Raw genomic sequence first — 26900 nt, 5'->3', positions numbered from 1 at the left:
CCAGTGAAGATGATCGAGTTCGGTGCGTTTTGAACCAGCATCACATAGTAAATACTTTTTTACTTACTTTTTGTTTCATAAACTGAGAGACAGCTTGTCGTCTTTCATTTTCTTATTTATTCAGTCAAAAACACGCGATTCACACTGATTCGATCATAAAAAATTACAGACATTTGTCTAAATGGAAAAATAGATTTCTTTGAATAAAGGATCAATCATTCAGTGTGCAATAATTCAAACAATAACGTATTTTCCCTTCACCATAAACATTTCAACACAAGACGACAGATCAGAAGCAGCAGATAGATCAGGTTCTTCATCAGCTGAGGGTTCGTGTTTCTGACGGATGTTTTATTTCTTTTGACACAATCTTCAGCTGTATTGCTTCTTCCAAACATGGGGTTCCGAAAAACAGTGAAAATTAAATTATTTTCAAAATGCGGGAAATGATTTAAAGGAGGGAATGAACCACCGTGTTCAGACCAGCAGGGGGCAGCACAATCAAGGCACATCCACAGTAAAAGCTGCATTGATGAGACCAGTCTGACTTTGCATAGAAAATAAAGATGAAAGTGGTCTGTAGCATAAAAAAACAGCTTACTGTGATTTATATGTTCGAACTGTGGCTCCAAACATGAAGAAAACAACTGAAAGGAAAAAGCATATGTGCTACTTTATTTCTTTTTCTAATTCATGCATTTTCCTGTTCAGAGATCTTAAGGCCCCTTAACTATTTTTTCTCTGCAGGACAGACCACATTTCCCCTAAAACAGCAACAAAAGCAACATTTAACAAGCATGTTTTCAAGTACTGTGTCCATCTCATGTGCTTGTTGATCCTCTGTTGCAGAATCATTCATGTTTAAACATGATTTAAACTAACGAAATAATAATAATAAAAAAAACTGACCTCGGTGTCCCATGAAGGTTTCTAACAGGCATTGTGCAAAAAACATAATCAAAATATATTTAGAAGAAATAATAATAATTCATTTCTTTACAGTGACAAACGTGATTGTGGCAAATTAATGAGATTCGAAGACACATCCGGGGTTTAATATGACACTGGTGCAACACTACGAGCAGACGACGGTTCTGTGTAACTGTGTGTTCACCTGCTCTGAAGCATCTTTCTTACAGCGTCAGGACAGTTTGCTAAAGCTCCCAGATGATTTCTTGTGGCGCGGAGGAAGAATGAGGGCGCCCTGTCAGGAACACAACGCCGCCTGCCTCATGCAGCATTTAACAAGTCGATATCTCCCCCTCCCCCTCCTGGTCCCAATGCACTCACCAAATGTGCAGTTTTAACCAGAGTCAACCCCCAAAACCCACAGTTTAAGGCTGCTCAGTGTTCGTTTCACATTGACTCGGGCTGGTTTCACACAGAAAAGCTGATTCTTTTTGTGGATTGAATAAAAACGGTCCTCCTTTATCTCAACATTTCAAAATCTGGTCATTATTTCCTCTGTGTGAGTTAAAGCTCAATGGTAAGGACACTAGGTGATGATCATTTATAAATCTCCCACAGGGAAATTCTGTGTGTGTGTGAGAAAAGCAGCTGTGGCCAGAGACGCACAGGTCTGGGACTGCTCTGCAGAGCACTGCAGTACATAAAGCAGCAGATGGATGAAGGCAGGAGAGGAGGAAGTGTGTTGCCGTGCAGCACCGAGCAGATCAACACGGTCACGCTCCTGATTGTTGTTTTATTATTTAAGTTTGATCATGTTATTAACTTTTCTGCTGTGTTCACTGTCCTCGGGTGTGATGATTAGCTATATTAAAGGGTCAGTTCGCCCAAATGACAGCTCACAAAAACAGGGAAAATGTTTAAATTGATAAAATTGTTAAAAAAGTTTTTGTTACTGTTGTTTATTATTGCAAATTTAAACCTAATAAGATTTGTGCCAGCTACAGTACAATAGGATGTTGAGAATAGAATCCAATTATAAAAGATAGAAGACAGAAACGGACATGAATCTGTTGGTTGGTTCCACAGTGACGTCCCTGCTACCTCAGTGTGAAACAACAGCACAGGTTCTGATCAGAAAGCAGGTGTGCAATAAGAAACGTCCCCGACTCAATTTACTGCCCCATCAAGTGCTTTAAGGTTTTCTGGGTGTAATAAATGACGCCTGATCATCGTCATTCAATCTGGAGCAGCTCCACCATGCCATCCCCACTACCTCACATTCACTACACACACACACACACACACACACACACTCACTCTGGCTCCATCGTGCTGCAGAGGAGCTGCAAAGGCATAAATACTTGTCTGTTGCGTAAGCTGTCGTAACTCAGGCTGACATGTCAGCTTCAGCACAGAGAGAGAAACGCCCTCTTCGATAAACGGGATGAGATACTGGACGCTAACGATGGCGAAGCATTCGATGGAGACCTCAGAGTGTTCAATATTAAATAAAGAGAGGCAGAGTCACTGCTCACTGTTGAGTCGACTGCAGGTCATTTCTACTTTTCCTCCAGTTTTATTAGTTAAATATATTTTATATAAGTCAGTGATTAGTTTATTTCAGTTGTGTGCAATACACGCTCTTATTGTGAAAGTTCAACTGTTCTGCCGGTACTTATTTAAGTAACTCTTATGTATTTATTTAATTTTGAACACTCTGTACATGGCACTTTGTCTTACATCCATTACATTTGTGATTTGAGATTCTAGAGTTTTGTTTACTAAACACCAGCAGAGGTGAACGCAGGTGTTGTCTGTTCGGTTCATCCACTTATTAATCTCGCCAGACCTCTGTGCACCTCTGCCTGCACCGGCCCGTATTGCACCACTTCTCCGTCTACTGTTATGATCCCTTTGGGTGAACACGGCTCCAGCCTGAGAGCCCGCACCTTCGTGTGCACCAGATGTTGACAGTTAGTGGCCAGATGTGCCCCTTTCTCCATAGCTAGCAACAGCCTGAGCAGCGCGATGCGTGATATCCCAGCTTTGATGTAGAAAAGGTGGATGATGCCGTCGTCCAAGGTGGCGTCCGGCGCTGCCAGCAGGTCCTCTGCCAGGTGGGACTGGTACATGGCCAGCATGAGGACAAAGTCCTCCTCCTGTCCCACCACCCAGTCACTGGGCAGCGGCTGGTCCAGCGGCAGCAGCAGGGAGTCGGTTGGGCCAGGCAGAGCATTGGTGGCGCTTCTGGAGGACGTGCACTCCGTCCTCCTCACATTGAGGGAGTTGTTAGAGTGGCAGGAGTTGTAGGAGGTGTTCTGGTGGGAAAAGTCTCTGGACGGGCGGCATGGCAGAGAGGCCGGACCCGAGGGGGACGCCTGATTGTTGCAGCGCAGCATCATGTTGTTTCTCAGATCCCCCTTGTTGGTGCTGTCCTCTGCAGCGGGTAGGTAGGACAGCTTGCCCCTGTAGACGCGCAGAGAAGCCAGTCTCACCAGTGTCCCGATGGTGAACCGGACAGCGCCGATGTGACGGTACTTCTCACTCTCTATGTCGACGTCCGCTATGAAACCCCAGGCCAGCGACAGGAAGGAGAAGAGGCGAGGGCTGGAGGACAGATGGATGGAGACCAGGTCCATACGGGAGACCAGTCCTTTGCAGAGCAGGAAACCACAGCTGACCAGGAGCTCCTCACCGGAGACCGGAGAAGCTCTGAAGACGAGAGGACACAAGAGTCGGTCACAACAGACAAAACTGAGCGTCCTGAAGGCCCCTCAGAATCTTATGGTGCCTTCAAGTGCTATGTGAAATATTGTTACTAGAGGTTGTGCTCAGATAAATTCCATGTAAAGGGGATTTGAATAAAGTGAATCATTAATCAAAGTTAATCTTTTAATTCAATCTATTTATCAAATGTTGTATTTTATATTTAGAGACTTCATCTTACAACACTGATGCTCGAGTGCTTTGATTTTGATAAATAGAAAATCAGCTGCTGTGGAGAGGTCGATATCACTTCATCAGCAAATGGAGTTAGCTGTGATCAGAAACGTTCAATGTGTCCCGATTGAACCTTGTGCTGAGATTATTTTCTTGTTTCTCTAGTCAACACGCTTGTGTTTATTCTGTACACGAAGCTTTATTTTTAAAATACTACCCCTATAAAATACTACCGGCTTCATCACGGTCCACTTAGTGAATGTTTCCAACCAAATGCAGTGGACTCTGTAACAGGTCGCGTTTACAGCCTCTATTCTCAGTATCGCAGCTCCACTCTAGATAAAAAGCCGCAAAAGGCTGAAACGAATGCTTGATTTTATTTTGAATTAGATTCAAAATAGACTTAAGCATAAATAAAAATGTAGAGAAAACAGTGACACCTTTAAATAAGCGTTCGCTTTATATTTTTATAGATAAAAATCTTTCTTTAAAAACAATTAACTGAAGATTTGAGCTGTACAACAGTTCTTCAAGAGGTGAGAGTTTAAAATTGCTGCTTCAGAAGTAAGATCCAGACTCAAAATAAGGAACAGGAAGGGGCACTTAATATTTTTGGGGAGTGAGTTAAAAGAGGAGTGTTACACAACACCAGGATAACTGTGACCTTACTGTGTGATGGGAAAACACAGTCAGGAGAGAGGAGGTAGACGAGCAGGGTGGAGCTCCGTGGAGCCATGAAGGACGCAGGGAGAGGGGCGGGTGAGTCGGGGGTGGGGGTTCAGTAAACCAGGAGACTCGGGGACCAATCTAGAGGTGGGACAGAATCAGCTCATGGGCTCTTCAGACATGACAGAGCAGTGCGACAACAAAGACAACCCCATCTGGGAGAACGAAGCCAGGGTGGAAGGTCAGGACAGCGCACACACACACACATACACACACACAGATTTGCCTTCTGTCACCAACCACAGTCAATTACAGCGATGACTGGACGTCTCAGAGGAGTTCACAGGCTGTGGCCCTGCAGATATCTCCACACTCACCATCCTGAATATGAAAATAACCTCATCTACATTTCAACAGCTCTGTTCCTTTGTAATCGCCGCCTTCTCCGAAGGTCGAGCAATAAAAGGGATTCGCACAGTTTCGTCCCTTTTTACTGCAGCTGAGGTTTACTGGTGGAAAGTAAAGTATATTTCTGCAGTTACTGAGCTTAATTACAGTGTTGGAGTGTAGTATATGTTCCCTCTTTTTGCTCCACAGTTTGTGTTCAGCTCAGACTCTGAACCAGAAAACTATCTGTGCATCAACCTGCAGATATGTGATACAGACACTGTATATTACAGTAGTGAGATGTCAGATAATTCATTCACACAGGAGATGTTCCTGCAGAACCAATACTTTTACTACTTTAAGTTCACACTACTGATTTCTGCTTCTAGACTTTTACTTATTTAGGCTTTTAAACGCAGGACTCACTGTCGTATTGGTACTTTTATCAATCAGTCAGTGAAATATTTAGAGGCACTGAAAAAGAAAGAAATTGAAAATGTAATGTATAGCAACTATTTTGCTCCCAGGCTCCATTCATCTCCATATCTCCTGTGAGTGTATTTGAACCTTTTATGCAGTGTCTGTGAACCACCAGGGGAGGGAGACTCTCCCTCACATCAAAGGGTCCCACCTGACCCTTCAGGAACCGTCAGCGTTCGGCCTCACCGATGACGTTCCAGCTCGTGGTCATTATGTTTGTGTATTAAACCCTCACTCAGCGAACCTGTTCACTGCATCGCATAATACCAGATACATTCTAGCGTTGGCTCGTTTGATCCACGCAGCCTCGGTGAACCCTACATTCAGCTGGGAATAATACCATATAAACTCTGGCCAGGGCCACTGCAGGACGGCCGGCAGCAAGCAGAGAGAAAGAGAGAGATGTTTTCTGGATGAGGAGAGCAAACAATGCAGAGTCTGGTCCCTTCCTCTCATTGTTGCTGCTGCTCTGGCTGAAGGACCATTGTTTGATGATCTGGGATCAATGAATGTGGCTCTTTGGAGAAGACACAAGCATCAACGTGAGGTGTTTTAGCTACTGTCTCTTTGTTACTTTAATTTAGCTTTTTATTTATTGGGAGTCCCAGTGAGAACCAACAAATACAAAAACTGCAGCACAAAGATTCAGGAGCCCAAATACACCGTCAGAAGCTTTAACTGGTTTAGTCCTGGTCTTTACTGGACAGTGATATTGATATTTGTGACATCGTTGTCCTATGTGGTCGGCACCTGGAGCTTCTCTTCAACGCAGCAGCTCATGTGGTGTTAGCTAATATTAGTTCATAGTTCAGTCAGTATTTTAAGTCACCACAGTATCTCCACCTCTCTATCGTCATATTGTTGTGATATCGTAGTTCATCCATTATTCCATCTTTCCTGTCTGTCCTTCAGTTTCTCCTCTCAGCTCTGAATTAACTACAAACAATCACTCAAATGAGCAAATCATTAATAATTAATTCAAATGAGATGAGTGCATTTTACAGGAACAGACACTTGGAGACACGAGCAGGCCTCAGGGGATTACAGCCATTACATATTGTACATGTACTGTATATGTACAGTAGTGTATATGTAAACCATGGACAACATAGTCTTATTGCACATGACAGCTTTTTCTGACTTATTCTGCCTTTTTTTTTTTTTTTTTTTTGACTGTCGCGTGACTGAATCTCGGCATAATCAGATTTAAACCCATTTCAACTGGAGTATGTAAAAACTTTACACACGCAAATAAATGAGTCACAGCACTGAGGCTGGAATGAGTGAGTATGTCGTCCAGCTGGTTTGACTGGTTTCTGTGGAGCTGTACAAAGAGGCTTAGTCATTACGTAACAGCTGTAATGATGTGGAGACTGTCCAATAAATACATAAACATAATGAGTTCTTATCAACAGCAACTACTGATTATTTTCACTGCAGATTATTTTCTTAACTGATCCTGTTCATCATCAGGTCTGCAGCACAACGAGACGTCCACAAAATACTGAAGTTGTAGTTTTCTGTGATCAACTAATCAATTAATTGATAAATGACTGAAGCTTCACTGCAGTAAATCAACTGTTTGTCATAGCAGAGCTGAGGTCACCCCTCGTGTTTACAGGCACGACGTACGTAGTTTAGAGTTTAGGAAATAAACACTAAACTCAAAGATGAGGGTGAAGCTCAGCGTGAAGTGTCGCTACAGCGTCTGGCAGATCAACTCGACTGCTGACGGTTCTCACCCTGAGTAGTGATGTATGGATGCAGCCAGGGCATTGCCCGATCCACCAGGAAGGACGCCCAGTGGGGTCCGGATGGCGTCCTCCCAGTCTGGTCTCTCCAGCAGACCATTGATCACCTGACAGACACAGAAATACAGCTTCAACTCAGAAACATTTGTGAACTAGTTAGACTGAAGAAAGAGAAATAATCATTTTGATGAGATTATTAGTATTTCATTTGTTTATTTCTGTTTTTGTTGCTGTTTATCTTTACACAACATTAAAAATGTTTTTGTATTAAAACACACGTCACCAGGTGTGTTCAGCCAATCAGAAACCAGCAAGGACCAGAATTAACTAACCCAAATATCCTCACCATAAAATGTATCCTCACCCAAATTCTAACCTTAACCCCGAGACTTGTCTTGACACCAAAAATGCTCTTTGGACTCACAAGGACCAGCTAAAATGTCTGAACCACATAGAATTTCTCATATTTAGATATCACATGAGGTGTGGAGTCGCACTAGTGTAAATCAAACCACACCTTAATGACAGGTACACAAAGGCACACATTATGAATGCACCTCACACTGTTGGGTAATACAGCTTTAGCAAACAACACCTCATATTAACGGCTGGTTAATAAATACTAGGCTTAAAAAAACAGCTGTATCTGACCAGATTTGCTAATAAAAGACACACGTAGTTATGTGCTGTACATCACAGTACATGTACATCACAGTACAACACAGTACATGTACTGTGTTTTACTGTTTACTGTTTATTTAAGAATTTTAAATGAATCTCGGATGATGAGAATTCATGAGGTGAATTAGTCTCTGGTCTTTATTTGGAAGCGTTTTACGTTTACGGCGTCTGTAATATCTGTAATATCTACCTCATATAGAAGTCCATCTCCCGACATGATGACTAACGCGTCCCACTGCGACAGGTCGGCCTCTCTCACCAGCTCTCGGGCGTGGTTCTGTCGCTCTGCAAAACACACACACACACACACACACACACACACACACACACACACACACACACACACACACACACACACACACACACACACACACACAGAGGAATATTAAGTGTCTCTGCAGGTGTGTCTTTCCTGTCTCGAACTGACCTGACAGTGAAATCTGTCCTGTCAGCTTCCTTCCTGCTCGGAGAGGTCAGAGGTCACGGTCACATATCGCAGAGCTGACACATGACTCGAATACGTTGATGAAAACAGAGACACTATAATCTCAGGTAACAGTAGTTTCTTAGTCGCCCTCACTTTTAATTTTCTTTCTCTTTTCCTCTTAAGTTCCCAAATTAAAGTATCACCACGGGAGGGAAAGTTGATATCTGGTCTTAAATGAAGCGTGAGCCACACAGCCAATTAAATCAGGGCAGCTGAATTAGCCAGCAGCACTTCGTCAAATGAATCTCAAGTACGTAGTTGGGGACAGAACCACAAGAGAAACTTTTAGAGTCAGTGCTGATCGTATCGCGCTCGGTGAGCACAGGGACGGCAGTTAAATTAATTAAATATGGAAAATAAAAGGCAATAAATTAAAGTAAATATGAAAGTAGAAGAAAACAAAGCTGCAGTCCCAGGACTGGATTTCATCATGGCTACTTTATTAGCTGTCTAATTTCATATGTTTCCTGGAAATAACTTAAATTAAATCAGAGGCACTTTAATTAATAAATTCTAATTAAGTGTATATGAAACCTTGGAGTCTTCTAGTTGGAAGCAGCAGCTGAACACACATGAATCTAATATGAGACTGCAGCTGTGTGTTTGTACTTCAGTATCTAGACAGTTATCTGTGTAACGTCTTCCTCCATTTGATGTTTTGAAGTGAGCCGTAACAACTTATCATAATTCAAACATGTTTTTTTTTTGTCTGTTCAGTTTGTTCATAGAGGGACGTGCTGTATTTCTATTCTATTTTTTGTCTCTTTCTCAGTTTCTGTGTCCTCAGTCTGAAAGTGAAAGGTGCTCTGAAGTGCAACACACTGTCACTACTTCTGCAGATTAATTAAAGGAACAGTTTGGAAAATACCCTTCTTCACTTTCTTGGCAAGCGTTAGATCAGAAGGTTGAGGCCGCTTCTGTTTCTGTACACACCAAATATAAACCTACGACCAGCAGCCAGATAGTTTAGAGGCGGTGGACAACTCTGTCTTTGCCTGAGTCTGTTGAGAGGTGACAAAGTCCAAACCTAAACAATTGTAATCTCACTAATTTACAGGTGTGTCTTATTTAATTTGTAAGGAATGAGTAAAATTAAACCTGTTGAGGATAAATGTCCATTTCAAACCTTTAGAAACTTTATTTCTTATTCCACACTTGAATTTGTAGCCTCGAACGAACCCCAGTCGTTTGACAAATGACTAAATGTAAATTAATTTTATACCTTAGCCGACAACTAATATATTTTTGTTGTTTATTAAAAAACCTCTGGGGATACAAAAGTTCTGCTTTTGTGCTTAAATGTCACCATTGTGTGAACGTCTCAACCAAACAGAAGAAGAACGGCAATTCACACACACACACACACACACACAAAAAGACATAGTCCCCTGGAGAGGGATCTGATTCCTCAGCCTCTCCCCTTACCTTCCCAAAATAAATCGATTCCTACTTATCAGTCCAGTCACATCACATTTCCTTATCTATGCAGAGGCTCTACAATAAAAGAACCCCGATCAGAAACAAAGCAGGAACGCTGCAGCAGTGCGGGAGGAGAGCTGAGAGTGGTTTTATTAGGCTAGTAGTCAAAATGTCCCCAGAAGGATGCAAAATGAAACTTCCAACAAATAATAAGTAAAACAGTAAAGACGGTGTTTTGCTGATTTATTTCTTTTTCTTTTTACAGTGTTTTGTTAATGTTGAATTTACAGCAGAAGAAACTGGTTCAAAACAAGTCAGTCTGAGCTGCAGCATCAATTATTATTATTACTGATTAATCTGCCAATGATTTTCTCGATTAATTTATTAAATGTTTTAAATTGGCCACGGTAACGTCTTCAATGACTGTGTTTTGCAACATTCACCCAGACTGTTGCAGAATAGTTTTAACTGGCTCTGACAAAAACTGTAAAAGTCATTTTCACTATTTTGTTAAGAATCTTCTGATTTTGGGAAGTGCAACAATAGAAATGATCCAAACTTGTATCTCAATCTTAACTTGGGCCTGGAAAAAATACAAGAAACATAACAAATCATTAGCTGCTGCTCTTATTTATAGCAGCAACAACAACAGGTCGTTTATCAATCGACAGCGATTTTATTGACAGTTACTGTTATAATAAAATGATCAAATACATCAATAGTTGATGGTAAAGTTAAATTTTCTTCTCTAATTTCTGATAAACCACAATGTCAACTTGGTTTGTGAGAAATTATACTTTATATTTAATAAGCAAACAATAAGGATAAAATAGTAAGGCGGTCTGTCCAATAATGAAAATAATCATTGTTGCAGCCCTGCACAGCCTCTTTCCCCATTTCCCTGTTTGTTCAGTCTGATGTTCACCACACGTTTCCTCCTGATCCTAGCACCACTGCTCATGTGTTTATTTGCATATTGAGGATGTTGATTATTATTCGTTATTCCTGAGCCACAGTGGAGAGATGGCAACACAAAGAAAGAAATTCATAAAGGATCCTGAAGGCCGGTACAGAGAGAAGAGATAACGTCAGCCACAGATTCCTTTAAACACACGAGTGGTGTTTTAAAACTAAAAGCTGAACCTGTTATTTCACATACAGTGAAAATAATCACTGCAGGTTGAGGTAGGAGTAAAATAGTTTCAGTAAATATGCAAATCTTCACTACTGTAAACCTAAAACACATTAAACCCTTTACTTGTTTCTACTGAGTTACATCTTCAGATTTCACTTGCTTGCATCATAACGGTTCAAGTGCATTCAAGGTAACAAGCTCTGTCCTTGTGCCACAGGTGAATCTCCACCCTGCTGTCACACACATCCTGACTGCAGCACCGTCTAATAGCTGCAGACGTCACACAGCAGGTGTGGACACTTGAACAGCAGAGGCTTTTGAGTGTGTAGGAAACACCATCAACACTGCGACAGAGTAGCCCACACACACACACACACACACACACACACACACACACACACACACACACACACACACACACACACACACACACACACCATGTACTTGATTTGTGACTCTACTTTCCCCTGCTGTGTACCTCCACCTCTAGCTGTAGTCTACAGCTAGAGACTTCCCAGAGTTGAAATTATTCTAGAGACATTTAAAGTGAACATCCGGTGTCTTCAACCTGTTTTCAGCAAAACAAAGTGTCGTCTGTGTCGTTCGCGGCTGCGGTGTGCACCAGCTGGTCATATCTGCATGACAGCACACAAATGCAGTTTTATTATGTCTAAATTGTCAGCACACTGTAAAAATCACCACCAAAGGAGAAATACGCCCCATCACAGGCCCAGAGAGGCTCAAATGGGTTGTGTGCAGGGCTACGGGAGCTGATGGACACATCCTGTTCTGCCAAAACTGAGGGCAGCCTGAACTGTGGAAGAATCACAACAAGAGTTTAAACGTCTTTTTAAAGGTTTGTGGTTTTCCAGTGGAAAAAGTGAGTGACCCAATCGAGACGCAACATCACAACGTTTATTTACAACAAGCAATTATAGGAAGCAGTAACAACCACATAAACAAGCATCGTGGAAATATTGTTTGAAGAGATCATACTGTGAAAAACGTTTGAGCCTTTTGAGCAAAACACCGAAAACTTTGAACCTGAAATTTCCTTAATGCAAACAGATTTTCTTGGACTCTTACAGCCTGGTTAATGGCCACATCTTTCAACCTCCATAACCACAGGATCAGGTCATCGTATCAACACTGTGATGAGCAAAGGCAGCCATGTTTGCGCCTGAGTGTGATGCTGTGTTGTTTTACAACACCACTCGGCAAAGTTGTGTGCAGCAGTCGGCATGTTGTCTGTAGTCTTACGCTGCTTTACTGCACTGCTCCAGGGAGATTTCCTTCTTTAACAGGAAGCTTCGGTCAATTTATAACTGGCTCCTTTTCCTTTTTGTAGGATTCTTGCTCTCTGGACTTATAGTTGTCTTAACATCCTCACGAGCCATAACACGAGAGGAGCTCCAGCACAGTGTGTACTTTGTTAAATGACCCGTGCCCGAGGCATAATGTTTCTGGTTTGTCCATCTGTCTGGTAAATACAATATCTCAGGAAACTGGCACAAAGATCAACTTGGTAAAGTAAATTTTGGTGATCAAAAAAAGGTCACTGTGACCTTGAGTTTTGACCCCTCAACGTCACTGCTGTATCTCAGAAATGACTGGAGAGAATTTTATCATGTCTCTTTTTGTAAATATTTGTAATTTGTATTGAGCAGATGAGTCCGAGCACAAGAGGAAGACGAGCATGTTGATGTCATTTGATTAATGCCATCTGACAGACATCTTAGGATGCCTGAGCAGCGAGGGAGACTGCCTGGGAGGAATCAGCGTGCCATGTTTGCTGACACATAGAAAAACCCAAAAGACACACTGAGACAAACACACTCTCTGCATCGGGCGCCCTCAGCAGTGCAGTCATCGTTCATCCATCTCCACCCCTGGCAGTGCCCACAGCTGCCACACAGCCCAGGATCCAATAATGAGTCTGTCCACTTCTGTTAGCATCTGCATGCAAGAGACTTCCAGCCTGTACGCCTGGCACAGATGCCAATGATACACAAGTACAGCTAAACATGCTGTTTAGTAAGCGTAATAGTCAGACATACGGTGTAATTACAAAACACATTTTTCACTTGTAATGTTGAGCGAGTCCCAGCAGACTGTTGGCTAAAACCCCCAAACAGCTACTGTCAAATATCATAGCTTAGAAAATGAGAAATTCTCTGTAGCCAAAGACGAAGAAGAAGGTTGTTTAGATTTTTTATGGTCTTTCTAAATGTTGATTTACATAAAGCAGTAAGGTTTACAAAGTGATGTCAAAGACTTTAGAAATTCACGAGCCTACAGTTGGAAAACAATCTACAAAATGGAGACACTTTGGGACTGTGGCTACTCTACCAAGAAGTGGGCGGCCAAGAGCACAACAAACATTCATCAATGAGGTAAAGAAACAACCCTGAGTGAAGATTTGAAGGCATAATTGGAACTGGCTAACATCTGTGTTCATGAGTCAACAGTAGGTCAAAAACATTGAACTAGCAGGGTGTCTATGGAAGGAGGAAACAATGCTGAACGCCTGAAGTTTGCCGAAGAGAACACTGACGGCTAGTATTGTGGGCATAGTGCATTTGCATAGTGGAGGAAACATCATGATTTGGGCCTGCTTTGCTACAACAGGGCCTGGGCAGTTTGCAGTGATTGGGCCTCAGAAGAATACAATCTGTCTTTTGGGGTGGCCAAATCAGAGCACAGAACTCAACCCAATAAAGATGCTATGGAACGACTTGAAGAAAGCCACTCAAGAGACGTCCAAAGAACATGACAGAGCTAAAACAGTTCTGCAGGAAGAATGGGCTAAAATTCCTCCTGAAAAACCTACAGGTCTGATCCTAAGCGAGTTAGCATATCCGCCGCTGTCTTTGTTATTAAAATGTTTAGGACTAAGACTAGGTAGCAGCTCTTTGCTGGAAACAGGGAGTTTTCTTGAGATACATAGTTTCACAAAACTGTGGAGGAATTACTAAGCTTCCTTAAAACCAAAAATGTTGAATACTCCTCTACCGAGGCTTCATTCAGGGCTTAAAACAGAAGAAGTTTATCAGTCAGTGATATTGTCTCTTGCTGTGTCATCCAGATTTGCTTTTCAATGATCATGTTCTTTCATAGACGTAGATTTAGGGATTTAATCTATTCTTATATATCCTCCAGGATTAACTCGTCAAAAAGTACATGTCAGAAATCACAGAAACATTTTAGGCACAGTGCCAGTAAGAGGATTTCTCCTGCGTCTCTGCCTGTCTTCCTCACTGTGAGGCCCTCAGTCTGCTCTCTGTTCTCGGTCTCTGTGCACTTCTCACTGCGATGACACAAAAACTGATTTGTGAACAAACCCAGACAAAGTGTCGAACTCAGAACACAAGAAGGAAACCGATAAGATCAGGGTGAGAGGATCCTGAAGGCCGGTACAGAGAGAAGAGATAACGTCAGCCACAGATTCCTTTAAACACACGAGTGATGTTTTAAAACTAAAAGCTGAACCTGTTATTTTACATAAAGTGAAAATAATCACTGCATGCTGCGGTAGGAGTAAAATAGTTTCAGTAAATATGCAAATCTTCACTACTGTAAACCTAAAACACATTAAACCTATCTGTCCTGACGTCTACATCAATATGTGACCCTGCAAGATTATATCAAAACAAATTACGGCAAAAGAGGATTTTGTGGGAGTGTGTGTTCATCATGGAAATGTCTTTATCTGCATGCGTGTACGTGTGACTGTGCACATATTTATTATGTAAGAGCTCTGCAGGCATATGGGTCAGAGGCAGTGGATCAGGGTAATGATGGCGACAGCATGAAAACACGAAGAGGATTTAAATGAGAGGAGAGAGAGACAAGTAGCAACATGAAGGGAGGTGTTAATGTTGTTGTTACTGTGGCCGGGTGCCGGTGTGCTAGGCTGCGTGTGATCATTCGCTGCCTAAGACATTACAGGTGGGAAACACCTGTGGTGTAGTTGTGCTCTTGACTTACCGGTGATAACCAGCGTATGCGGGACACCGGCCTCATTGAGCATCCGTTGAATGTGGTTGTTGTACAGGGCGAGCGCCTGTCCTTTACCGCTCTGTGGATTCACCAGCAGCATCATCCGGAAAGGACGACACAATTCACTCATCAACAACCCTACAGAGGAGAACAGGGACAAAACATGAGAGGCGGAGTCACCTTAATATATTCTCATACACCAGAGCAGTCATATCTAACATCCTGTATGTTTTATGTTTGTTAAAACCCAAATTATACATGCAGCTGGTTAAAAATGTCGCTTCTGCCTGACACATGAACCATATTAGTTTAACACAACATTTGCTGTGAATAAGAGAGAGACTGGGCAGGAAAGACAATGACAACCAGTTAAATTATGTATATAAAATAGCATTTCATGCTGTGTTCATTGATTTTTTCATTACATATGATGTTTTGTCGTAAATGCATTAAATGATATGTTGCACAATCTTCTGTTATTGTTATAAACGTATTTGCTGTTGCAGGAAACCACCTGCATTTCCATTTCAGCCAATATCTGCAGTACTGTATGGATTTTGAAAATCCTTTCTGTCTTTGTGCATGGAATCGACAGATTTGTGGATACAAGCAGAAACAAAGGTCAATCATCAGTTAGGCCTGTACATCACCCATCACACGCTAAACTAATTCTCCTGCTTGAATCTAAAGATAGATGAGCAGAGCAGTAGAGCAGTAGTGTCTCTGGTAATTTTTAACTAAAAATGATAGTCCAAATATTTTGGGGATCAAACAAATCTTTTTAAAACACTCTGAAGATTACGGCCTCTCAGAAGCGCTACACAGAGCCAAAGAAGAGAGGAAGCGTCTCACAGCGTCTCTCGTACATTAATGAGAAACAGCAAGTGCGAGAACATGTTTTGCTACAATATTAGATTATTAATGCAGATCTGAAATGAGACAGAGCAACTAAATAGAAATATAGATATACTGTATGTGATATATATATGAAGTCAGAGCATCCTTCTGCTGTAATGGGCAAACTCACAGTTCTGAAGGGGAGGATTTCTCACATGTTGGAGAGAGAAATTGGAGCAAAATATCTTTTTCCTCTTTCGTAAAAAAAATGTTTTTCTAGCAGCTCAAGTGGGAAAAAGTCAAATCAAAAAGAAAAACAAAATGTGACACACTGCAGCTGAGGGATGATTTTACAGGTAGGTACACAAAGTCTGTGCTGTTCAAGCAGTAAGATCATCTTCTATGACATGCCTTGTCATTACACACACACACACACACACACACACACACACACACACACACACACACACACACACACACACACACACACACACACACACACAGCTAGTTGTTTCATCCTGAAAGACCAAAACCCTGCAGCGATATTTCCTTCTGGAGAGTGATCTTATTCAGTGCTACAGTCTGAACCATCCAAACAAGTTTGAAAGCTGGTAAATGAGTAATGACAGGTGGGAACAACTGAAGCGTAAATGCTCCAGAGATCTACGTAGTTCAAAACCTAATTGGCAGGCTTCATTTTAATGGATACTGTTGTTCCAGTCAAAGTGATACTGCTGGAATGCAGTGAATCAGGTCGGAAAAATGTTCACAGCAACGCACCTAAACCTCTGGCTGAGTCTGCCTCTCGAGCAGGACCTGAGCTGAACTCTTCAGTCGTTTCAAGCTTTTTGTTCTCCGGTAATCCTGAAATCAGTGTGACATCAACAGCGGCCCGATTTGAATGATTTACATATACGTTTATGTGGCAGATCTTTTACATGAGGTAGCAAAGAGAGGTTGAGTGGTTATGTGCTGTGGACAGACAGTGTTTTCAAGGCTTAAAAGTTCTGAATTTTGAGTGGCACGAGTTAGGAAGGTGTCTATTTTTTACTGTTTATCACTTAGGAATGTTTTTTCAAGTCGTCTCAGAGCTTCATCAGGGACTACTGTCTATTTGACACAATTTTATTCATTCTACAGCCACACCAGAAAATTCTGTGTCCGCGGAAACTGTACGGTACGAACTGGGAACTTCAGGGAAATAGAGAAGTCTCCTCATGAATCAGCTGGCACTGAGGGCATTGACCTTTCTGTGCATGTGTCCCAACACCAACACAAACAGACCCTGTTAGCTAAATCCAACCACATGCCACTTCCTGTGTGCCGCGCCCCCCTTCTCAAAACATTCCAGGGAGCACCATCTATCTGTTCATCTCCTTCTGTCCGTCCTCTGCTTTTCCTCCTTCATCACTAGCTGGGCTGCAGTATCTAACAGGAGGGGCTAAAACCAACAGAAACAATCTATTCTACTTTTAACTAGACGTTCCATCATGCTGCACACTGGATTTTTTTAATCAGTCACAAATTGGGTTGTGACAGCTGCTTTGTTTGCAGAGCATGGGAACTCTCCCAGATCTTAATGCAATAATCACTACTGAGGTATTCACCATAGGAAATGACATCCTAAATGAAGGGGGGAAAACCCTGGAGCCGGAAAAAACACATTTTCTGGTTTATAATAGCTATCTGTGTGCATATAGTCCGAGACAACTTTCTTTGCTGTGTCTGACAACTGTGCAGCTGAAGACTAACTGTAACCTTCACACACACTCTTTATGTTGCTGTAGTAGCTTTAATTATTAGAAATGAAACTGTTACTCAGCATGCTGCATCCTCATTTTTTAAACACATCACATGACCTTACATAGTCATTCTTTGTAAAGCGCCAACACGCCTCAACAACTCATCCTGAGTCATCGTGAAGACAGACCTGGGCCTTACACGAGTCTGTCATTCTGGTGTCTCACTCAACTTCCTTCAATATCAGCTCCACATCACCAGCAAAGCATGACAAAGCACTTGCCATCTGTGATTAAGGAACCGAGTCATAATCTTGAGAAAAACTGCAGAAGTGCAAAGCTTTCATCACGCTTAGCTGAGGCCAGGGGACACCACTCAGCCAGCATAAATTTTCAACTCAGACGGGACCAGAACCACTCTGTTCAGATTTGGTGTCATTAGGGAATTAAAGGCAGAAACGCGACACTAGGACACATTTTACTTTGTGCTTCATTTCAGTTTAATAAAAGATGTTACTTTTATGCAACGTTCACTTCATATTGGGCGCAAACCAACCAGGCTGCATACGTTTAGGTCAGCAGAGGTATTTGTGCACACGTGTGTGCTACTGGGTTTTTACAGTATGTAGTATATACTGTATACCATATATGTATTCAGTATTTAGCACATATACTGTGGTTTCACACCATTATCCTCCCTCAAGTCAGTTTTGTTGAGGTTATTAAACGTTTACTATTTAGCACAGTGACACAGGAGCCCACACACTCACCCACTGACAGATAAATACTGCTCTTACATTAGTGCTGGTTGTTGGAGCTAAGCTTTGACACACACCTATTAGCGAGGAATCCAGTTTCCACATTAATGGGATTAATGGTACTTACATTTTCTCTGTCTCGTGTAGTGAAAATCTTTCATTCACACTCTGTTTAGTCTCTTTAGACTCTCTGACACTACAGACATCAACAAATCAAAACCACTGATGATGCATTGATGGGTTTCCAAGCGACGTGTGCGTCTCAAAGGTAGAAAACAATGCAATATGAAAAGCTGTTGGTGTGACTAAGCTTGCAGAAGTCACAGAAGCAATAGGTGTAAAATTGTCTCGGACTACACAATTAGGTGTTAGTTCCAGTAACAAAGCACTTAAACAGTTTCAATAAGAGATTTAAAAGGATTCAGATTTGATAAAATGCTATAGAACTGTAACACTATCTGTAATCTGATGTATGAAGCATGTATTCTGTGTTGATGTGTTTTCCCACACTGCGTCCACAGCATCTTTCAGCTCCAGCTGCTAGATTCAGCCAGCTGTACTATATTCCTTAAACCTTTAGCAGATATGAGATTACCATTTGCAGCAGCAGAACGTTTTGCCTCTAAGTGGAGGTTTGTGATCATACTGTAGTTAACTACATACCAACTGTGACCTCGTGATAGCAATCTGGACGCACAACGCAATGTCTGGGGTGTGTCCATCATGATTAGAGGTTCAGTTCTGGATGATCTTACACTGAAATGTCATATCATTCAGAGTCACAAGCTTTATTTGGAGCTTCTCAGCTCAGATCTTAACCAACTGCAAATCACTGTGTATTATAGTGTGTGAAATGCCCACACGTGAGTACATGCCTAGTATGTACAGTATTTAAGCGTGTGTAGTTTTAATTAATGTTTATCCCCACCCAAAAAACATTTACAGCACTAAAACAGAGCAAAACCTATAAGATAAAAACATCAGTATAGGAAGATTTAAAGTGTTACCCTCTACTTTGTTTTCAAAGAACATTCATCAGTTTGATATAAATACTTTATGTATTTACACTATTATGATTAACATAGTAGTTACGCTTTAAACCACTTTGTACTATTTCATTAGCAGGTGTATTTAAATATAATTGAAGAGTTGGATTTGCTGTCTTAGTTTACTTATGTGAATCTTTCCTAGCTTAATAAAATATTAACTTTTCTCTTAAAAGTCAATTATTTTGATGATGATATTATTACTATTCACTCCTGTTATTAGATTTTTGGTGGTGGGACTTGTTGTGTTAAAGGTGTGACTGTTTTGTTAAAGCTGGACAGACTTTAACAAAACCTCATCTCGCCTCACGCCAACTAACTGCATTTACGTTTAGGTGCAGTGAGGAGATAACGTGTCCGTGAAGCCGTCTGTAAATCAAACCGTGGAAGCTGCTCAGACACACAAGCAGATTCTGGTGAGCCAGAACCACAAAGGGTGTGGAAGGAGGAGAGGAGGAGGAGGTGCTGGTGGTTAGCCTGCTGTAGACCTATATTAAGAAAGGCAGAGAGTTTACAGCATTGAGGTTTTTATTAAAATCACCCTGCACCATTTGTTATGTATTTGTCCCTAAGTTATCCTGAGCTTTTTGCTTTAAGGCACGCTAAACCAGAGAGGGGAGGGAGTGTAGAGGATGTAACCACCGCCTGTCTCTCTGTGGAACGATGTGTGTCCCATATGGGTATTTTAGGTTTCATGGTCAGATTAGGGAGGGGAGGTGAGGTTGGTGCATGAAAACAAACTCCAAAGCAAAAACTTTCAGCAAGTCAGCCACTAACATACACTAATTTAATGTTTAGTATTTTTAATAGAAACTGCAGCTTAAAATCTTCCTAATAAAATGTCCAAAAAAAACATCAGCCCAAAGGGAACGATGTTCAACTCCATGTTTGCTTCTTGTAACTATTTGTCTGTTTTAAATAAAAAACACATATGGGAGCAAACAGTTTAAAAATGCTATGTACATAAAAATGTGCAGAGGGCCAGCGCATGAAGGAAATGGACTTCCCTCCATAAAAAAAAAACAAAACACACAACCACATATGCATTTACCAGGCATGTGTGGACGCGCTCTGTGGTTAACCAGCTGCTCTGCAGGCTGAACGGTCAATTAGTAGTTATTATTGTTGTCGGTGTATCACAGAATGACTTGAGAGACCAGTTCTGAGAATAGAAAACGGGGTGAGCACTGAATGCTTTTTATGTTTGGCAATATAACGTAAAGATGTTCACTGGACAAGAGACAGGACACAAAGCTGTTCTCAGCCCCCAGAGCCAGGGAAAGCTTGAGGGGCTGAATCAGAGGTCTGGACAGCACGTCAAGCTCTATCCCAGCGTACGGCCAATGAAGAGGAATCCTGAGGGAAAGTCCTATTTGTCTCACACACACACACACACACACACACACACAGACACACACACACACACACACACACACATGCGCCTCTAATACACAGAGAGAACACACAACTGTGATCTTTGTTGCCTTTACTCGTAACATGAGGAACAATCTACTATGAACGAAATGTGTGGTTTCTTTTGCAAGAGAATCAGGAAGTTCCATCATTCTGGTCTGTTCAAGACTAATTAATCACATGGGCCTGAGCCTTTACGCGAACAGATGAATGGTTTATAAGTTCTTTTTTTTTCTTCTCAAATGTGTCATCGTCATTATCAGCTCGTTATTTGGTGTGTGCACTCACCCACACAGACAAATGCTTATCACCTTCACACTGCTACCTCTCACTGAAGTGTCTTATCAAAATATACCGTGTAGGAAAAAATATGCTGTAGTGAGCATGTTGACATGTACACCAGTACACAAATAAAATGAAGTAATGAGCAAAAAGAATGAAGTCATCCGTCTGCGATATGTCACTGTGTTATTACAGTGCCTGTAATAGATGTTCATTACTAATGCGATTTACATGGGCAGTAGAAAGGATACTAAAATAAATCAAGCTAACTCTGAAAACTATTTTTAAATGTCAAATTCCACTAAAGCAACCATTTCCCATAATAACAGCATCAGAGCCACCAGGCATTCAGCTAAGAATTTCACCAGGGCTTCATCCAGGATGTTTCCAGCTTTTCTGCAGCAAACATACAGTAGCAGGCTTCGATGGGTCTGACTGGACACACGTGACTAGATCATAACGTGATCTAGTTCGAGATCTTGAGTCTGACGGTAGTTACTTTGCACCATTAAAAAGAAATGATTAAAATATCTTAAATCTTTGTGAAGGGACTATAAAAAGGTATGAAAGTTAGTAACCTTATTATTATTTAAGTTATTTAACCTTAAATACGTGTTGAAATGTTCCTTTCTCTGAGTCTAACAGAACATACAAGCTACTGTTCCAGCTTCTGTCCCAGCCAGAGGTGATGTACTAGTAACAGCATTGACTGACTGCGAGAGGCCTGGATTTCGCTGCTAAAAGGAGAAACGCCGGCTCCCCCGAGAGCGTCGAATAAGGTGCTTCTTGTCTGACTTTCTATCAGTGTCATTTGCAAGGTTTCACACTTTTGCTAACAGCCTTATCCAATTACAGAGCATTAGCATCACTCACGATCTATTTAGAACAAACATTAAAACTAGAGTATGAGTATGAGTACCACGAAGGCACAGCCTAATAACATTAAAAGAGAATAATAATCTAAATCTAATGCTGCACATACGGTGGGAAATTAATGAAACCTTTGCACCATGTCTCTCTGTTAATAGTTTTCCCTGATCTAAATCCAGGGTCTCAGCACAGAGGATGTTCTATGCTGTACAAATTGTGAAGCACCTTAAAGCAAACTTGTCATTTGTAATATAGATCAACATAGAAAAAAATCTTCTTTAAAATATTTAGCACTGTTCGCTAGGCTTGTTCACATAGAGCCAACAATATAATGATAAGAAATATGAAGAGAGGGAGTGTTAGGACCAGAGCAGATGCTCTGCTATGAATAATATCAGCCATATGCTCTTGGTCTGCTGGTAAGGACCATAACTTCAGTCCGGCTCAATGACTGCAAAGCCTCTCACCCTGTAACTATAAAAGCGGCACCTAATTAGGCTGAATGTATTCCCTTTGACCCAGATAGTGTCGATGTTTTCCCACATTACCAGTGAGCCTGTATCTATCATGTGTTTTGTGACTAATCAGATTTATTCTTGGTAACCCCAATTAACCGCTTCTCATCAGATGGAGATATGATGTAATTCATCATTATGGGACAGTGGCAGCCAAAGGCTCACCCCAGATGATGACCCACAGTGCCCGATTTAATCGTCTGTTCTGCCCGCCGGCGTCACCTGTCTCATGATAATGATAATGGTGACCAACGCTGGATTGAATCTATTTATTGAAAGCCTTGGATCAATACCATTATGAAAAGACTCTGCAATGAATCTGAACTGTCAAATGAAATCGTCAGAGCAGGGAGGACATTTAAAGTGGAACTTCAGTCAATGCCCAAACAGCTGTGAAAATGAATTCAGATTCAAACTAATGCAGACTTGTAGTAGTGACAAGTGGGAACTGGTTTTTACCTCTCCCGTCCTAACCCACTGATCTCATCACTCTTTTTGTCATAAACTGTTGGAACCTAGAGTCTAAATACAAAATGATCTCACCTGTTGAAATATATTTAGACACTGTCTGGTCAGGAGCAGGTTCCAGCACAGACTTACTGAAGTGTAACCTCCTGTCACTACATCCTCTGTCAAAGTTGCACTGGAGCCCCAAACAAACATCACAGCTAGCAACCCGCTGACCACAGCACACATCTTATTCTGTGCTTCTTCTTTCTGAGAGGAAATGACTAGAAGTAATTCATTGAAGAATCAACTCATGTTGTCACACCACTATCAGTGAGAACAGTCTGCTCAGAATAAAGACTGATAGTACAGTAGTATGTTTCCACACTATGCACCAGCATGTTCAGGTCTTTGATTGGTTTGGTCAGGCCTCGATCTAGAACATGCAACATGTGTGTAGACCATCAGCAGTTATTCCCTACATACTGCTAACAGCCGTGCTCTTAACAGATCAGTGATGAACCAGAGCTAAGCGATGGTTTTGTTGAGTCTTATAAATGATTAGTATCATGCCGACTATTGGGACCATGAACTGGAAAGCTGCCTTCATCACACAGTTTGGCCACACTGGACAACCTGAACATACAGCTCAGTACAGTTAGCAAGCATCTATCTGTCAGAGGAAAACAAATCTAGAGAAACCATGCACTTTATGAATAACACTGAGGCTACACTGGCCGTCAAGCCAATGACACCAGTATTGATGGCGAAGTCAGACAGGCAGCACTGACTCCATTTAGACTAATGGTTTTGATACCAAGCTCCTGAACATGATTTAGTACGGTTCACAAGGCCTCTGGCATAATACATAACTTATTGTAGACTGTGTTTTAGACTGAAATCATAGCCCCTACATTCCAGAGATAACACCGACCTGTGCAGCCTGAATGAGGATTGAAATTAACATCAATGCTCACTTGAAATATAAAAATAATCAGCCCCTATTTCTGCTCAGCAAAAACAGTTTGAACCTTACATACTGGTTTTCTGTAGGGATGCAACTAATTATTGTTTTTAAACTATTAATAAACTTTCAATTACTTTATCAATTAACCAGACAACAGAGAAATCATCCATTGTAAAGCTCAAGAGCCCCGCTGTAACTTTCCTCAGCAGATCTAGTTCAGGTTTCACTGCACAAGATGATAACATATCAGAGTTTAGGGTAACATTAGCAGCTCTGTCCTGGAGGGTTTTCTGCTCCAGCCAACACTTGTTCACAAATTACTCATTAGAAATGTGTAAATTCATTAGTTAGTTGTCATATTCAAAGGTTTGAATGAAACCTCTTATGTTTTATCTGAGAACAGAAAGTATATCGCACAGAAATGGTAACTAACAGACAGAGCTTAACAAAAGGGTCTACTGTCTCCGGCTCAAGTTTCCAATGAAAAGCAAAGCAAAGAAGTAGGTTTAAGTCTGAGTAAACTGGGTGGAGGTAAAGGTAATTCGAGAGCAGGTGAAGCCATGGAGACAGGTGGAAAGAAAGGTGTCCTGTAGAAGACTTGTTAGGTCACAGTCTCAGGTTGAGCTACAGGCAGCTGGATACTGTGTGCTTCAATACAAATGATACAGTATTGAGTTACTAAAAGTCTCCTCTTTTGTGACAATGACAGAAAGTACAGAACTGCAGCATATTTTGTCTCGTTAAAAATACGTTTGTGCAAATGGGGAAATGCTATCTGGGTCACAGTGATACCAAGGATGTGCAGAGGAAAAGCTTTGTGTGGCACAAAATGAACATTAAGCGAGTACAGCTTGGTGAGGACGACACATAAGGAGATAACATGTCTTCAGAAATGTTCATTTACAGAAAGGTACCCACTGGAGTAATTGTCATTACATGACTCAATAGCAGTAACACTACCTTCTGGTTCTCAGGTGGCTTTTATGTTAAAATGTTTGTTTAGAGACTGGAGTTACTGAAATGTGAGTCTCCGTACCACAGCCATCCTGCTGCTTTATAAACCCGTGGATTAGATGAAAGCATCCTGTGATGGGACAGGGCCATTAAGAGATATGAATATACATCTTAAATGCTGCATTTCATACACTCTAGTTATCATTTTACAAAAACTGTAGAACCAACTGAACTGAAACAGATTTGGCAGGATGACAGATGATATATACATGATATATAATTGCATAACACTGTAAATAAAACTGAAACCAAGCAAAAACATTTATGGCTACTTTAACTTTATAGACCAACATGTGTACACAGTATATTAAATTAATTTAGAAAATAACATGCTCATTAAAACATTAATTAAAACTACATTAAAAATTACATTAAAACTAATTAGTCTGAAATCATCAGTTTCACTAATTAATCGTGGGGTTAATATCTCTATGTGCAAATGCTATGCACAGTGAAAACAGAGGCTTTAAGACAACACCTGCATCCTGTCTGCATGATGCTGAGGTATCTTGTAGAAGTTATCTAGTGAGTTTTCATACATGAACCATCAAATCTTGGTCTGATACTGTTTTAGACACTGAGACTGAGTCCTGTTTTTATACTTCCACATCTGTTTGTAATAGAAAGAGAGAAAACTGTGAAATGTCTTTGTTATTGATTTAATAAATAAAAACGTGGGTTTCCAAACACTGCTGCAGCTTTAAATTAATCCATTAACTCTAATTGTAACTTGTATTGTTTGATTTTAAACGGGGAGTCGATCAGAGGTCAGATGACCCGTGCTGTTGTTCTTGAACCTCACCTCTGACCCTAACTTTACCGGAAGCGTGACCTCTGGTTGCTAACGAGCACTCACCGTCTCTAAGATACTGTTGCTGGGCGCTGCGCTCCCGGACAGCACGAGCCCACTTCTCCGCCTCCTCCAGGTTCGCGCCCGGGTCCTGGAGCGCGGTGAGCCGGAAGCTCTGCTCCACCCGCTGCCGCGCCGCCCCGGAGCTCACCCAGCGCCGCCTGAGCGGGTAGAAGTAGACCGACAAGTAGGCTGCCGGCTCCGCGCTGGCGTGTTCCCGGTAAGCCCGGCAGCCGACGCAGTCCCTCAGGCGGAGCACCGCCTTGTTTCGCTCGGCAGGTGCGGAGGTGAGTCTCTGGACGGTGAGCTCCGTCTCCGTCAGGCTCACGGCGCACCTCACTTTTCTGTTCCCGGCGAGGGTGAATTCCCCGTACAGCGCGACCGGGCTCCTACCGGTACTGTCCGGTTCAGCTCTCCTCTCATCCATCCTGAGCGGACGCCGGGGTAGAGAGACCGGGACGGGGGAGGTCCGGGACACAGCAGCAGCCACACTGTCACATCGCTAACCCGCCTGAGTGATGCGAGCGAAGTGAAGCGCGGAGAGCGACTGAGACCCCGCCGCTGCTCGGACCGGTGTCAAGAGGAACGAAATCAAACGCACCACGTCCGCCTCGTCTTTCAAAATAAGAGTCCTGAACACGATTTCTTTTTTTACTGACGACAAAAAAAAGGCTATTTTAATTGAAAAGTACATTTGTCACCAACTTTTTTTACCCAAACATGGACTGTCATAATTCACTGAGAATAACTCACCAATGACAACTCATGCTGTTATTGCTGAAGGTGCTCAGTTTCCGCTGATGATGTGGGTGTCTTCGGCGCACTTGATTTCTACAGCGCTGCAGTTCAGACCTGCTGCTCATCCAAAAGAGGGGACATGCTGCCCCACTGTGGTAAAATAAGGCAAACACCCCAGAGAACTTATTGTAAACCCACACCTTGTATTTTAAAAACAGAAAGACTACAAAGAGATTGTAGTGTAATGAGTTAAACTCCTTGAAATTACTTAAATACACTGTTATTTTGACACGTTCACAGGTATTACTTCCAACAATAACTCATCACTGAGCCATAAAAGGTTGTTCAAATGGTGGGTTGTGATGCTGTCAGGAGGAAACTAAGCTAAAACCTAGTTACTAACTAGCTATTCTTTGAAAATCGTTCTCACAGGCAAGAAACACAAGTCAGTGACAATGAGACACTTTTCCTCACGTCAAACTTGTGTCATCTCATACACAGGGTGCTGTCTTCTCTTGTTTAACATGTCAATGTATACAATAGAAAGTAAAAACTGACATTTTTGAAATT

At 41.7% G+C, this 26900-nt stretch overlaps 1 protein-coding gene across 1 annotated transcript; it reads right to left on the bottom strand.

Annotated features, from left to right (window-relative positions):
• Positions 1-97: 97 nt before the first annotated feature.
• LOC113161692 (sphingosine kinase 1) lies at positions 98-26900 on the bottom strand. Its single transcript, XM_026359466.1, has 5 exons — positions 25599-26900; positions 14843-14992; positions 8005-8099; positions 7125-7240; positions 98-3621 (listed from the first exon to the last, which is right to left on the bottom strand). Exons 1-5 carry the CDS (start codon positions 26017-26019, stop codon positions 2733-2735), a joined length of 1671 nt encoding a protein of 556 aa, XP_026215251.1. The 5' UTR covers positions 26020-26900; the 3' UTR covers positions 98-2732.

Source organism: Anabas testudineus, chromosome 1 (genome assembly GCF_900324465.2).
Source record: "Anabas testudineus chromosome 1, fAnaTes1.2, whole genome shotgun sequence".
NCBI lineage: Eukaryota > Metazoa > Chordata > Actinopteri > Anabantiformes > Anabantidae > Anabas > Anabas testudineus.
The sequence above is the reverse complement of the archived record's forward strand: the minus strand, read 5'-3'. Positions and strand labels throughout refer to the sequence as shown.